At 29.4% G+C, this 16,965-nt stretch overlaps 1 protein-coding gene across 1 annotated transcript in view; it reads left to right on the top strand.

Annotated features, from left to right (window-relative positions):
• Positions 1 to 16,965, top strand: part of LOC145269196 (uncharacterized) — an 86,136-nt gene that overhangs the window by 46,848 nt on the left and 22,323 nt on the right. Inside the window, exons 3-4 of the mRNA XM_080124812.1 lie at positions 9,023 to 9,074; positions 15,696 to 15,793. Coding sequence (XP_079980938.1) covers positions 9,023 to 9,074; positions 15,696 to 15,793 — 150 coding nt within the window. The remainder of the gene's footprint in view (positions 1 to 9,022; positions 9,075 to 15,695; positions 15,794 to 16,965) is intronic.

Genomic DNA, 16,965 nt, shown 5'->3' with positions numbered 1-16,965 from the left:
AACGATCATAAAATGTGTTTTCAATCGATATTTATCAATAAGGGACCAGTTTTCCTACCTAGCAAAAGGGGGGGGGCACGAGTTTTCCGGGTACGGGTTTTTCGGGACGAGTTTTCCGGGCACCGTTACCATGACATAGGCGGACATATATTTGATGGGTTTTAATTAGCTGCACGTTTTAAAGTGAGTAAAAACCGCTAAAAACTTTCGCATATAGGTAAAAGAGTAACTTATCTTGCCTTTGATAACATTTGTGTGTAGTCACACAACACAACCTCCAGGTAAAGTTTTGATTTTTATCCAGAACCACCTCCTCTATATTTAAAAAGAAAAATAACTTTTTTAAAAATCTGGATAATGAAGGTAGCGGTGATGATATGAAAATATCATATTTCAAAAATCACGTAGTTTTATTTTTAAATAAGAAAATCAAATTCTATTAGTACTAATTGTGCTGTCTGCCATTTTGGAAATAATCTAAAAATATAACAATGAAGGGAGATAACTTGATAACAATGAAGGGAGATAACTTGATGATTCCTCTTGTGAGATGTAAATTGTAATATTTACGAATTCTCATTAATAATTTTTGACAATTAAAATTGATTTTCTTATAAAAGTGAAACTACTTGATCAATTTACAGAGTTTTTAGAATATTATATTTTCGTTTCGCTACGTGTACGTACCTCATACTTTTCTTTATTTTTGTTTTTAATATAGGGTGGATTTTGGGCAAGAACCCAAGTTTTGTAGTATTTTTTAATTTCAAATAAATTCTTTTACAAAAAAAAATAGATAACTAAAGTTTTGTAGTATTTTTTAGTTTCAATAAATTCTTTTACACAAAAAGTATAATTAAAGTTTTGTAGTATTTTTTAGTTTCAATAAATTCTTTTACAAAAATAATAGAATGACAGTCTTGCAGTATTTTTAAATTTCAATAAATTCTTTTACGAAAAATAGATAACTAAAGTTTTGTACTTTTTTTTAGTTTCAATAAATTCTTTTACAAAAAAATATATAATTAAAGTTTTGTAGTATTTTTTAGTTTCAATAAATTCTTTTACGAAAAATAAATAACGTTTTGTAGTGATTTTTAATTTTAATAATTTTTATTCAAAAAATAAATAATTAAAATTTTGTAGTGATTTCTATTTTGAATAGTTTCTTTTACAAAAAATGAATAATTAAAAAGGTGGTTGAACAAAAAAAAATTTTTTAATTGTATTTTAATAAATTATTTTAGAAAAAATAACTAAGCTAATCATCATCGGCGGTCACTCGTGTCCGAGTAAGACTGTCCTCCGTTGTGGCTTCTGTGGGTCCTCAGGTGAGCATAGAGCCCAATCCTAGACCCAATTTGTCTTGTGCAATTAGGGCAGATAAAGGTAGTGGTGGTGGGGTGGGGTTGGGTGTGTCTAGTTGATAATCTGTCCTTTCTGTGCTTGCGTTTATCCTCAGCAGCTTGATTTAGGTCACTACTATAAAGCGCAGAACCTTTGTGGATAGCGCTCCTCCATGCCAACCTGCTCCCAGCCACGTCCTCCCATGTCGCAAGGTCCATGTGAAACCGCTTTAGATTTGCTTTGATGTTATACCTCATCTTTTGGCCACCCTGGGCACGCTTTCCCTCAACAAGCTCAGAGTAGAAAATCTGTTTTGGGAGGCGGAGATCCGGCATTCGGACAACATAACCAGTCCATCTGAGCTGGCGTTGAGCAACAGTAGCGGTGATAGTGGGAATGTCAGCCTCACTCAGGACGCTGGTGTTGGTGCGTCGGTCCTTCCAACTAATTCTTAGGATTTTTCGGAGGATTCTTTGGTGGTACGTCTCCAGGGTTTTTACGTGCCTCCTGTATGTGGTCCAAGTCTCCGATCCATAGAGAAGAGTGGGCAGCAAGACAGCTTTATATACCATGATTTTGGTCTTTGCCAGAAGGTCACGGTTCTCAAATACTCTCTTCCTTAGCCTTGAGAAAGCCCCACTGGCACAGCTGAGACGTCAACTAAGCTAATATGGGCCTGTTTTACAAGCATTTTAATGGAAAGTGCTCCGAAGAACTCTAAGTTCTTGTATTCCCTTGGCTAAATATCTCTGCAAGCAGCAAAGTCCCACGCATACATACTAAAGACAGGCCCTTACGACATTCCTACTACAGTGCTCAAAAAGCTTCAACGAGAACTAGCTCCTATACGTCCAAATCTGTTTAAGCGTTGTCTTAGGGAGAATTGCTTCTCAACACCCTGGAAAACCTCATCAGTATGTTCCATATTTAAAAATTTAGAGGATTGCTCATATCCCTCTCAATACAGACCAATCAGTCTCCTGTGTGTCATGAGTAAGTTGCTGGAATCTGTGTTAAATAGAGAAGTTAGTCAACCACCTCGGCAAAAATAACCTTATCAGTGACATGCAATCTGGTTTCCATTCTGCTAGATCTACAGCAGATGTGCTAACAGCTATATCTCGTAGGATTAGCGAATCTCTTGATGGAGACTTCTTTTCTAGGACAATTGCTCTTGACATATCAAAGGCCTTTGATAGAGTATGGCATAAAGGTTTACTCCACAAAATCTCCAGCTACAGTATAGCTGGAAATGTCTTTTCAATTATTAAATCATTTCTCTCTGATAGATCCATAAGAGTAGTGGCTGATGGGCAGAAATCAGAAGCTCACAGTATTAATGCTGGTGTCCCTCAAGTGTCTATTCTGGGTCCAACTCCCTTCCTGATCTACATAAATAATCTCTCAAATCACATCCTAAGATCATTCGTAGACATTTATGCTTACAACACTACTAACATGTGGCAACACGTCAAAGGCCATAAATGACCAAGTTCTCTCTGATTCTCTCTTCTCTGATCTTGATCACGTGGTGCAATGAAGAAAGAGGTGCAACACAAATACAACAGGAACACAATGAACTAGATAATATTTAGTAGCATAGCCCTTCTGCAATTTGACAGCCTGCAATCTTTTGGGAATTCCTTGAATTAGACTGCAGCAATACTCCGGGGAAAGGGCGTATCCCACTTTTCTTTAATTTTTGTCGAAAGTTCTTCCAAATTTGAAATTATATCATTGCATAGCTGTTGCTTGATGTAATGCCATACGTTTTTGATAGGATTGAGGTCTACAGATTGTGCAGGCCAATCCAAACACGGAATATCATGCTCTTCCAGGAATATTGCCAGCTGTGTGAATGGGAGCATTATCCTGCATGAAGATGGGATTATTATCCAAATTCCAACCAAAGTAGGGTAGAAAATGCTCAGTCAACATATTAATGTACTTGGTCAAATTAATTCGACCTTGCAAGTGAACTATAGGCCCTGGATCATTGGTACTAATAATACCCCACACCAAAACTGAACCTCCACCACCTTGCAGCATTGAAACTGAGCATCTAGGATTAAATTCTTTGTCTTTTCTCCGACGGACGTACTGCCTTCCATCACTGCCTACACTATTGAACTTGCTTTCGTCACTAAAAGGCACTTTTTACCAATATGAAGAGTCATAATCTTCATTGCATCTGACGAAATCCAGACAGCACTTTCTATTCTTTACAGAAATCATTGGCTTGCATCTTGCAACATATCCTTGCAAATTAAATTCTTTTAATCTGTTCTTGACAGTAGAAAGAGAACACTATTTAACAAGATTGCACTGTTGTTGGATTTGAGGAGTCATTTCAAATCTGTTTCTTTGGCTGTAGATCTTGATAGCATTGTCTTCCTTGTTAAAAGTAACTCTAGTACGACCAGATTTAAGGGCATCACGAACACTGCCGGTCTTTTGGTGTTTTTGCACAGTCTTTCATACTGTTTTCTCATCACATTTCAATCTGCGGCTGATTTCTCGATTGGATAAAACAGAATCGTTGAGATTAATGAGTTCTTGACGATCACTGAAATGTTACTTATTGGAGCGCTATTTATAAGAAATAGAGCCGAACAGAAGAGCAAGTAACTCAACGTTTATTTAGCATGAGAGCTAGGCCAGTAAGGTTATATCCGGGCCTTTACAAACGGAGGTAATTGGTTTAGTGCATTGCTACAACATCCCCCTGTTTAGTTCATTGTGTATATTTGTGTGTGTGTGTGTGTGTATGTGTGTGTATGTGTGTGTATGTGTGTATGTGTGTATGTGTGTGTATGTGTGTATGTGTGTATGTGTGTGTGTATGTGTGTGTGTATGTGTGTGTATGTGTGTGTGTTTGTATGTGTGTGTGTTTGTATGTGTGTGTATGTGTGTGTATGTGTGTGTATGTGTGTGTGTGTGTGTATGTGTGTGTATATTTGTGTGTGTATGTGTGTGTATGTGTGTGTATATTTGTGTGTGTGTATGTGTGTGTATGTGTGTGTATATTTGTGTGTGTGTATATTTGTGTGTGTGTATTTGTGTGTGTGTGTATATTTGTGTGTGTGTGTATATTTGTGTGTGTGTGTATATTTGTGTGTGTGTATATTTGTGTGTGTGTGTGTGTGTGTGTGTGTTTTGTTTTGTTTTTGTGAAAGTTCATGTCGTTAGTTTGTGAAGTGGGGTCAGTCTTTGTATCGTGAGAGTGTTCTTATAGTTCTGCCAGATTTGGTTTGGAGTGGGCCATACCTGCTTTTGTCCCGTAGGGGTGTGTTGCTGTTGGTTTTGTTGGTTTTGTCCTCAGCCTTTGTTTCCTCTGGCTTGGTCATATCATGTGGGATATCAGGTTCAGGGATTTGAAAACGTACTTTCTTAGTTGCTGGGAAAGGTATGGCACGCAGGTTGGTGTGGCTGCAACGGAGTCTTGCGCCATTAAACATTTTGACTATATAACTACTGGGTCCCTCATCATTTTTGAGGATGGTCCCCGGGTGCCATGTGTGATCTATCCTGTTGAGTATCTGCACACATTGGTCTGGTATAGTGGTGGTAGCGGTCTGGCTCTGCTGTGCTGATCATAGTGGGTCTTAATGTTTGACGACCTTGCCTGTAGTTGTGTAGCGTCTACCCCGGAACTAATTTTGACAGTGACATTGAACATTCACCGTTTCCGGAGAGCTCCAAAAAAAGACAAAAAAAAGCTGTGGCGCTAAATTCGAGGAGTCTCTCGCTCTCTTTTTGCTCGCGAACACCAGAGGAGTAAGACGCGTTACTGCCATGCTCTGTCGCTCATGCGCGACACACCCTGTGCCGGTTCCAATGGTGAAACCACACAAAAGAAAAAGAAAAACATTCTTCTTATCTATTCACTCCGCTCCTTACCCGAACGGCTTTTCTAAAGAAAATTAATTTATCGTGTCTTTCCAACTTAACGCAAAAAACATTTGACCAGTCGGGAAGGATTTCTTCTTCTTTTTTTTCGGACTCAAAATAAACACGAGTGTGATACACCAGGGCAAATAAATTTACACCTCTTATAACAAGCCAAGTCTGATTATTTGTTTTTAATTAATTTTTCTAAATATTTGTTTTCTTATTAATGCTTTTGAAAAATTAATTTTAAGTGAGCTGTTTGTTGTTTTGCCCAGCGAGCACCTCGCTTCAGTTGGTTGCAGTGGTCTTCTTTGCCTGGTTCTAACCGGCTGGGTAGAGTGGTAGGTATTGGCCTGCTAAACAGCATTTTGGCTGGCAAAGGGAGTTTGCTATCTATTAGTGTTGCCTGAAGCAGAGCAAGGTGGATGTCAGTTCTCTCCCTTTTGCACTTCTTTATTATCGACTTGATATGTCTCACGTGTCTTTCCACAAAGCCATTGCTTCTGGCATAGTGGGGTGAGCGTGTCACATGTCTTATGCCCCAGGATTTTATGAAGTTTTGGAATTCATGTGCAGAGTACTGGGGGGGGGGGCCATTGTTGGTCATAATTTCGTCCGGGCGAACAAAAAGTGAGGCATAGTATTTGATTTTGTCTACCACTGCCTTGCTGGTTATAGGCAATGTCATTTCACCGATGATGGGATATTTAGAGTATCTGTCGACAATGAGTAGGTATTGTTGTCCATCAATTTCAAATATGTCAGATGCAATGAGCTTCCAAGGCTGGGATAGAATGTCGTGTGGGAGCAATGGTTTGTGCCTGTGTGCATCCTGGTACTCTTGGCATAGCGTGCACGACCTGCACATCCTTTCAATGTCCTTATTGATATTGATCCAGTACACACATTCTCTGGCAAATCGGCGTGTTTTTTCAATGCCTTGGTGGGCTTGGTGGAGCTGGTGGAGAATGTCTTCTCTCATGGTTTCTGGGATGAGAACTTGTCTGCCTTTAAATAAAATTCCCGATTCAACAGCAAGTGCATCGCAGAAAGACCAGTATGGGCGGATCCCTGTAGGTAAATCACAAATGTTATCAGGCCATCCTTGGTGTATGAGTATGACCTCCTTAATGAGATTCATGGTTGGGTCTCTGATAGTTTCCATCCGTAGTATCTTCTGCTTTTCTTGTGAGAAGTTGAGGGTTGAGATGGTTTGGTCTTCGTTGACCTCTGCGTTTTGGTTGTCAACCTTCTCATCCAGCTCAATTGATTTGTTGTTGTCAGGGTTGGGTAGCCGGCTTAGGGTATCAGCGAGGATCACTTCACTGCCCGGTCTATACATGATGTTGTAGCTGTACCCCTGGATCTTTAGCAGCATGCACTGTAACCGGTGTGGCGCTGAATGCAGTGGCTTGGCGCAGATTGCTACCAGTGGCTTATGGTCTGTGATGACGGAAAAGGCTTTTCCGTAAAGGTATGCATGGTACCATTGAATACCATGCACCACGGCCAACATTTTCCGTTCAATGTTGCTGTACCGGGTTTGGGCATCGGTAAGCGTCTTTGATCCAAATGCAATCGGTTTGCCATTCTGGATCAGGGCTACTCCCAGGCCCTTCTACGAAGCGTCCACCTTGAGCGTTTTAGGCTTGGCCTGGTTGTACTGACAGGCATGTGTCCTGGGAGATCATCTCTTTAAGCTGGTCATAGCACCTTTGGTGTCCAAGGTCCTAAATCCATGGTGCTTGGGATTTAAGAAGACCGTGTAGTGGGTGTGCCTTCTCAGCATAGTTGGGAATGTATGGGGACAGGTAGTTCAACATACCCAAGAAGCGTTGCAGTTCCCCCTTGTTTTGTGGGTTTGGCATCTTTATATCATGTACCTTATCCGGGTCTGGCTTTATTCCATTAGGGATGTAGACGTTCTCCAAAAAAGATATGGTAAGCTGTTTTATAAAACATTTCTGGCTGTTAATGACGAGACTAGATGAGAGAATTTCATATCCTGTCCAACTGATTTGGGAAATCGGACATTAGTTGGGCGATAGACATGATGGGTGCAGCTGAGCATTGTTGAGGGTGTCGACATCAATTGTGATAAACCTCAACCTTTCACATGTTGGGAGCCCCATGACTGCAGGTCCTGGTACTTCTACACCGTAGAACAATGTGTTCGTCCACTCTGAGTCCTTGTGTTGACATGGGAAGCTTATAGTTCCCAGGCATCGGATGTGCTCGCCTCCGTATGAAGACAGGGTTTTAAGATGGACAGGGCTTCTTGAGATTTACCATACATCTGCTTGAAACTTTGCAGGGGCAGAGTGTTTCCTGATGCTCCAGAGTCGATTTTCATTTGTAGGGTGTGGTGCGTTCTATACTTTAGGTGGGGTGGCCTGATGTTCAGGGTTGTGAAAGCCTCATCCCTAGGTCTCTTAGTGATGCTGTCCATGTATTTTGCACTGATGGTGATGGAGTGGAAGTGCTGCAGGTAAGCGTCCTCATCACTGCCAGTATCTATATGATGAAAACTTTTCCCATATGTCCTGCCTTCGGTTCTTTTGGGGGGTTGGTTTCAGTATCTGCGAGAATTGGGCTAGATCTCAGTGAAGCTATCGTGCTTTTTAAACAAAAAATTACTTTATATAGAGAAGATGAAGAAACGCCACGAGGAGATAACTCCATGTAAAGCGCCGACACTCCCTCTCCATCTTTAATACTAGCTTTTCTTCCTAAAAATCGAACCTTTTGCTCGGTATCATAACAAATTGTTTTTTCGCTGTGAAAAAAAAAACTACTTGATGAAATTGAGTGAATTTTTTTTTAGAACTTCATTGCATTACGGATACGTACAACTTAAACTTTTTTTTTTTCGATATTTTCATTTTTTAATGCCTTGATTAAACTTTTTTAATTTTTTTTTTATTACATTTTCACCCAAAATAAGGCACATTGTCACTTTGGTGTAGGGGGCTACTATCAGGGGTAACATCTACTGGAGTACTATGCTGGGATTTGGGCAACAAGATGTCTGTTCACTGAACTTCTGCACATCAGTACAGTTGGGGAAGCAGGGACCTGGAATGGAATTCCAAAGTCTAGCGGTTCTGGGGAAGAAACTACTGGAGTAGAAAGATCTTTTATATCTAGGGATCTCAACTGTGTGGGGGTGAGATTTAGCTGTCTGTCGGGTTCGTCGAGGGTGTTTACGTCGTAGGAGCACAAGTGCTTGCAGTTCGTCAGAGCATTCTCCATTAAAATACTTGTAGAACAGGCAGAGGGATGCAACATTTCGTCGATGGGACAGAGGCTGAAGCTTGGATGCCAGTTCAGGGCCTATCAGATTGGCGACTCTCTTTTGAACCTTGTCCAGGAGCGAGAAACTAGTAGCAGATGCACCAGCCCAAATGTGACAGTAATATTCCATACATGGGCGAATGGTGGCAAGTACCGAATAAACTATTAGAGTAGAAGACTTTCCAGCATCCAGCGCTCTCTACAATGAAGGTGTGAGATTTTGCTTCTTGTAAGAAAAGCAGCAGAGAGTAGAACTTGGTCGATAGTATGGGGAGCTATTTGATTGGAGACTTCGGTCTAAGAGCAAGAAACAAGTGATAAATGCAGCAGAAAAAAAATCATACATGGGCGAATGATGGCTTTATAGAAATATAGCATACTTTCAGGTGTGAATCGTTTTCTAACACAGTAAAAAGAATCCAATTCTCTTGATTAATTTACATAATTTTTGGAATATGACATTTTTCTTTTTTTCTTGTTTTTTAATCAGATTAAATCCAGGATTTGAATCTGATTTTCAAATTAAATTTTTCATCAAATTTGTAAGAAAATCACCAACTTTCAACCTTTTTTATTTATATTTTTTTTTTATTCACTTTTATTTATATTTTTTTAATTAATTTTTATTTATATTTTTTTCATTCATTTTTATTTATATTTTTTTATTTATTTTTATTTATATTTTTTATTCGTTTTAATTTATATTTTTATTTCTATTTTTTAATTAATTTTTATTTATATTTTTTATTAATTTTTATTTATATTTTTATTTATATTTTTTATTCATTTTTATTTATATTTTTATTTATATTTTTTTATTCATTTTTATTTATATTTTTATTTACTTTTATTTATATTTTTTTAATTCATTTTTATTTATATTTTTTTCATTCATTTTTATTTATATTTTTTTATTTATTTTTATTTATATTTTTTATTCGTTTTTATTTATATTTTTATTTATATTTTTTTATTCATTTTTATTTATATTTTTTATTCGTTTTTATTTATATTTATATTTTTTTATTCATTTTTATTTATATTTTTTATTCATTTTTATTTATATTTTTATTTATATTTTTTATTCATTTTTATTTATATTTTTATTTATATTTTTTATTCATTTTTATTTATATTTTTTATTTATATTTTTTATTCGTTTTTATTTATATTTTTATTTATATTTTTATTTATATTTTTTTATTCATTTTTATTTATATTTTTATTTATATTTTTTATTCGTTTTTATTTATATTTTTTATACATTTTTATTTATATTTTTATTTATATTTTTTATTCGTTTTTATTTATATTTTTTATTCATTTTTATTTATATTTTTATTTATATTTTTTATTCGTTTTTATTTATATTTTTTATTCATTTTTATTTATATTTTTATTTATATTTTTATTTATATTTTTTATTCATTTTTATTTATATTTTTTATTCATTTTTATTTATATTTTTATTTATATTTTTTATTCGTTTTTATTTATATTTTTATTTATATTTTTTTATTCATTTTTATTTATATTTTTTATTCATTTTTATTTATATTTTAATTTATATTTTTTATTCGTTTTTATTTATATTTTTTATTCATTTTTATTTATATTTTTTATTCGTTTTTATTTATATTTTTTATTCATTTTTATTTATATTTTTATTTATATTTTTATTTATATTTTTTATTCATTTTTATTTATATTTTTTATTCATTTTTATTTATATTTTTATTTATATTTTTTATTCGTTTTTATTTATATTTTTATTTATATTTTTTTATTCATTTTTATTTATATTTTTTATTCATTTTTATTTATATTTTTATTTATATTTTTTATTCGTTTTTATTTATATTTTTATTTATATTTTTTATTCATTTTTATTTATATTTTTATTTATATTTTTTATTCATTTTTATTTATATTTTTTATTTATATTTTTTATTCGTTTTTATTTATATTTTTATTTATATTTTTATTTATATTTTTTATTCATTTTTATTTATATTTTTATTAATATTTTTTATTCGTTTTTATTTATATTTTTTATTCATTTTTATTTATATTTTTATTTGTATTTTTTTATTCATTTTTATTTATATTTTTTATTCATTTTTATTTATATTTTTAATTCATTTTTATTTATATTTTTTATTTATATTTTTTATTCGTTTTTATTTATATTTTTATTTATATTTTTTTATTCATTTTTATTTATATTTTTATTTATATTTTTTATTCGTTTTTATTTATATTTTTTATTCATTTTTATTTATATTTTTATTTGTATTTTTTTATTCATTTTTATTTATATTTTTTATTCATTTTTATTTATATTTTTAATTCATTTTTATTTATATTTTTATTTATATTTTTTATTCATTTTTATTTATATTTTTATTTATTTTTTTTTATTCATTTTTATTTATATTTTTATTTATATTTTTTATTCATTTTTATTTATTTTTTATTCATTTTTATTTATATTTTTTATTTATTTTTATTTAGATTTTTATTAATTTTTATTTAGATTTTTTATTCATTTTTATTTATATTTTATTTATATTTTTTTATTCATTTTTATTTATATTTTTTATTCATTTTTATTTATATTTTTTTATTAATTTTTATTGATATTTTTTATTCATTTTTATTTATATTTTTTATTCATTTTTTTTATATTTTTATTTATATTTTTTATTCATTTTTATTTATATTTTTTATTCATTTTTATTTATATTTTTATTTATATTTTTTATTCATTTTTATTTATATTTTTTATTCATTTTTATTTATATTTTTTTATTAATTTTTATTTATATTTTTTATTCATTTTTATTTATATTTTTTATTCATTTTTTTTTATATTTTTATTTATATTTTTTATTCATTTTTATTTATATTTTTTATTCATTTTTATTTATATTTTTATTTATATTTTTTATTCATTTTTATTTATATTTTTTATTCATTTTTATTTATATTTTTATTTATATTTTTTTATTCATTTTTATTTCTATTTTGTTATTCATTTTTATTTATATTTTTATTTATATTTTTTATTCATTTTTATTTATATTTTTTATTCATTTTTATTTATATTTTTATTTATATTTTTTATTCATTTTTATTTATATTTTTATTTATATTTTTTATTCATTTTTATTTATATTTTTATTTATATTTTTTATTCATTTTTATTTATATTTTTTAATCATTTTTATTTATATTTTTTATTCATTTTTATTTATATTTTTATTTATATTTTTTATTCATTTTTATTTATATTTTTACTTATATTTTTTATTCATTTTTATTTATATTTTTTATTCATTTTTATTTATATTTTTATTTATATTTTTTATTCATTTTTATTTATATTTTTATTTATATTTTTTTTATTCATTTGTATTTATATTTTTTAATTAATTTTAATTTATATTTTTTATTCATTTTTATTTATATTTTTATTTATATTTTTTTATTAATTTTAATTTATAATTTTATTCATTTCATTTATATTTTTTATTCATTTTTATTTATATGTTTTGATTCATTTTAATTCATATTTATTTTTATTTAAATTTTTTTTCATTGTTATTTGCATTACTTATTCATGTTTATTTATATTTTTGTAAATTGTTATTCATATTATTTTAATAATTTTTATCCATATGTTTTTAGTCATTTTTATTTATATATTTTATTCTTTTTTATAAATATTTTATAATCATTTTTATTCATATTTTTATTTATATATTTTATTTATATTTTTTTATTTATTTTGATTCATATTTATTTATTCATTTTTAATTATTTTTTTATTCATTTTATTTTATTTTTTATTCATTTTTATTTATATTTTTATTGATTTGTATTTATATTTTTAATTCATTTTTATTTATATTTTTAATTCATTTTTTTTTATATTTTTCATTCTTTTTATTCACATTTTTATTTATATTTTTCATTCATTTTATTTATATTTTTTATTCATTTTATTTATATTTTTTATTAATTTTTGTTCATATTTTTTATTCATTTTAATTTATAATTTTTATTTATTTTTATTTATATATTTTATTCGTTTTTATTTATATTTTTTATTCATTTTTATTTATATTTTTATTTATATTTTTATTTATATTTTTATTTATATTTTTATTTATATTTTTATTTATATTTTTTATTCATTTTTATTTATATTTTTTATTCATTTTTATTTATGTTTTTTATTCATTTGATTTATAATTTTTTATTCATTTTTATTTATAATTTTTTATTCATTTTTATTTATATTTTTTATTCATTTTTGTTTATATTTTTTATTCGTGTTTATTTATATTCGTTATTTATATTTTTTATTATTTTTATTTATGTTTTTTGTTATTTTTATTTATGTTTTTTATTATTTTTAATTTATATTTTCTATTCATGTTTATTCATATTTTTTATTCATTTAAATTAAAAATATTTTGTGTAAATACTGAATAAAAAATAATAAAATAGAAAAATAATAAAATAATAAGATAAGAAATAAAAAAATAATAAAAATAATTAAAAAATAAAATAATGTAAGAAAATGATAAAATGATAAAATAATACAATAAAAAATAATATAAAAATATTATTATAAAAAATAAAATAATACAATGATACAATAATAAAAATAATAAAATAATATGATAAAAATAATAAAAATAAAATGATAAAATGATAAAATAATACAATAAAAAATAATATAAAAAATATTATTATAAAAAATAAAATAATACAATGATACAATAATAAAAATAATAAAATAATATGATAAAAATAAAAAATAATAAATAATGAAATAATGAAATAATAAAATAAAAATAAAAACTGGTAAAAGAATAAAAAAATTTTAAAAAAATAATAATAAATTAATAAAATAATAAAATAAAAAATAAATTAATAAAAAAAATAATTAAAGAAAAATAATGAAATAATAAAATAAAAAATAATAAATTAATAAAAAAATAATTAAAGAAAAATAATGAAATAATAAAATAAAAAATAATAAATTAATAAAAAAATAATTAAAGAAAAATAACGAAATAATAAAATAAAAATAATCAAATAATAAAATAATAAAATATAAAATAAAATAATAAAAAATTAAAAAAACAAATAATAAAATAAAAAATATTTTAAATTGAAATTAACATACATATAGATTACTACCTCACGTGTGTTTTTACATTTTAGAAAACGTATACATATTTTACATGTGTTTTTATGATAATCAGGGAAAAATAACAATTTTCATAGTTAAATATTAAGAGACTAGCAAAAATTTCGATAGAGGAAATTTTGATGTCTATGTATCATTTGCCATCTTGAGCAAAATAATATTTTACCTACCCTAGGACGGGTATTATATGTATGAAATAACGTACCTTCCCTAGAACAGGAAATTTACAGCACATATGGAAAAAAATTTTCCTTACCTAGGGCGGTTTATTTTAAATAATTTACATAATTTTCTGTTGTGCTAACGTTTCTGTATGTCACAGACTGATTTGTATGTTGGTTGTTTTTGTTTTACGGCATATCAACCCTTTTGATTGGTTGGTTGTTTTTGTTTTATGGCATATCAACCCTTTCCGGGTTATTTAATGTCGAATCCAAAGATTTTGAAGAAAAATCTTTTTAATAGAATATATTTGTTGTTTTCAAGTCGGTTTCTATTTAACCCATAGTTGGGACCCTAACAGGTACTACCACTCTGGGTCAGAGTGGACCTGGGAGCAATGGTAATCAAAGGGTGGCTCCACACTCCCCAAAGCCCACAAGCTGGGGCCTCACCACTGGATATAGTTTAAGGTCATATCCAGGATCCCCATTGAGGGACTTTTACCCTCTGCAGGGGGGGGGGGCAGTCGGCGTATTCTAATGCCCCACCGACAGGGCCGTCACAGATAAGAGTTTGCTTGTTTTTACATCAGAGTGCTATAGTGAAAAAGCACCTTATTTCTTATATGAATGTCATGCTACTCGAATATATTACATGATTTTCGGCTTTGATAACTTAACAATTTTATAGTTAAATATATAGAGATTTATAAAGAATTTGAATTGGTAATTGCATCGGAATTGGGAATTTAGTACAGAATTGATAATTATTTCAGAATCAGGAAAAATAGTGGAATCATCCCATCACTACTTTCCGGCATCTAAAGAGCTCTATAGTGTAGGGTGCGATTTTGCTACTTGTCAGGTTAGTCGAGAGTATTTATGTTGAGGGGGTAAAAGTACTCTCAGGTCATCGGAGCACATTCCAATAAAAACACTTTTAAAATTCGCTTCCTAATTTTCACGTATCTGAATGATGCAAATATTTTATTATGAACTTGCATGCTAAATTTAAAAAAAGAAAGTACATCCCAAATTACACAAATTTATCAAGACTTTTTTTTGTAGAGTGGGGGGGCGCTTTTGCAGTTGTTGTCATTGATAACTCGATTTTATTAAGAGATTTGTTTATTTTTCATATGAGTAATTCGTAGGTTGTTTTTGTTTTACGGCATATCAATTCTTTTCAGGTTGTTTGATGCCGAATCCAGTGATTTTGAAGAACAATTTTTTAATAGAATATTTGTTTTTTTCAAGTCTGTTTCAATTTAACCCATAGTTGATACCCTAAGAGGTACTACCACTCCGGGTCAGAGTGGACCTGGGAGCAATGGCAATTAAAGGGTGGCTCCACACTCCCCAAAGCCCGCAAGCTGGGGCCTCACCATCAGATATAGTTTGAGGTCTTATCCAGGATCCTTTTTCGTATAAGAATTTGGGATGCTAAAACATTACAATATCATTGCATTTTACATTTTTTTTTTTTTGTTATTTATGTTATAAAACTTTGTTGCATTAAATAAAGTTGTTGAACATATCATTTTTTTTTTAACATAGGGGTCACCACTTATCAAGACCGAGAAGTCACTCGAGGATAAGGGTTAAAGAGTATACAGTAGTCAATGGGACAATGTAGTAGTAATTGCTAGTAGTGGAAGTTTGTTAAATTGGATTACTTAAGGAGACAGCTCATCAAGAATTTGTTTACATTAGACTTGAAGACAACCATATTGTAGTCAGCTTTCTCTGAATTAGAATCTGATTGGTGTTTATTTCAGTGGAATCCTTCTTTCACAAGAACACAGCATATTGAAAAGAAAAACATTGTTCTTGGATATGGTTGTGGCGCAGTTGACACTCTTGGAGTCAACCAGAGGTAAATCTCGGTTGTAATCTTTTTTTTTTTTTTTCGTTTGTTACCTATTACTGACTTGTAAATGCAAATGAAAAGCGACTTTCCAGATTTTTTTTTTTTTGTGAACTATTTGAGTGCTGGCGATTCAGTACTGAAACAATCATACAAACTCTATAACTATTGCGTCTGACCTCTGACACGACCTGCTAAATAAGTTGCAATACAAACAGGTTATATAACAGATGTGTAGTTAATACCATGCAAACTGTAAATTTTGGACCGGTTTGAACATCAAATCGGTTGTCAGTGGCCTCAAAAACCCTTAAAAACACAAATTAAAATGGTCGACGTTGTGTTACAGTTAAAAAAAAAAAAACATTTACCAAAAAAATGTTATCAAAAGCAAAATAAATTACTTTTTTTTTTTTTTACATAGGCATCACCACATTATCAAGGCCAAGAGGCCACTCAAGGATAAGGGTTAAAGAGTGTACAGTAGAAATTGGACAATATAGTAATCATTAGTAATGAAAATTTGGTAAATTTGATAACTTATATGGAACAGCTCATCAAAAACTTATTTATTTTTTCTATCTAACTGGATTTTTCTTTTAAAATTAAATCAAATTACTTTTCTATTTCACTGGATAAAAGTTTTTAGTGTTTTTTTTTTTAATGTAAAATGTTTATTTGGTTCGAAAAATGAGTAACGTTGAGCGCTGCTAGGGAACAAGATGTGATGTCTTTGAAGACCCGACAATCACTTCAAAATAAGAAATAAAACAAAATGGTGGTAGAAACCCACCCAATAAATGTCACGGTAACATTTATTGGTTAGGTTTCTATTTATTATTAATTCTAGCCTGGGTGCCTGGGTATTTGGAGGTGTGTTGAGCAAAAGAGGAAAAAAAAGTCGTAGTAGGCAGGTAGGCTTGAACCCGTACCGTACCGTGAAGGAGGAAAAGAATCTGGAAAAAAAGCAAAAAAAAAAGTGACATCTTTGCTGTTGCGTCCATTGCCAAACCGGAAGTTGCAAAGGTTTAAATTAAGGCTTGTCAAGCAAAAAGAGGGGATGACTTTCGAAAATTTTCGAAAATATTGTAGAAAAAAGCGACCTCTCCCTCTAGAAAAGTGCCTAGTTGAGGGTGAAGGAATTAATGGCTTTAGCAAATTTTTCAATATTTGCCGTTCGA

This window comes from Euprymna scolopes, chromosome 45 (assembly GCF_053919585.1).
Source record: "Euprymna scolopes isolate OS-2025 chromosome 45, ASM5391958v1, whole genome shotgun sequence".
NCBI lineage: Eukaryota > Metazoa > Mollusca > Cephalopoda > Sepiida > Sepiolidae > Euprymna > Euprymna scolopes.
Note: the sequence above shows the minus strand (reverse complement) of the source record. Positions and strands in the feature narration are given on the sequence as shown.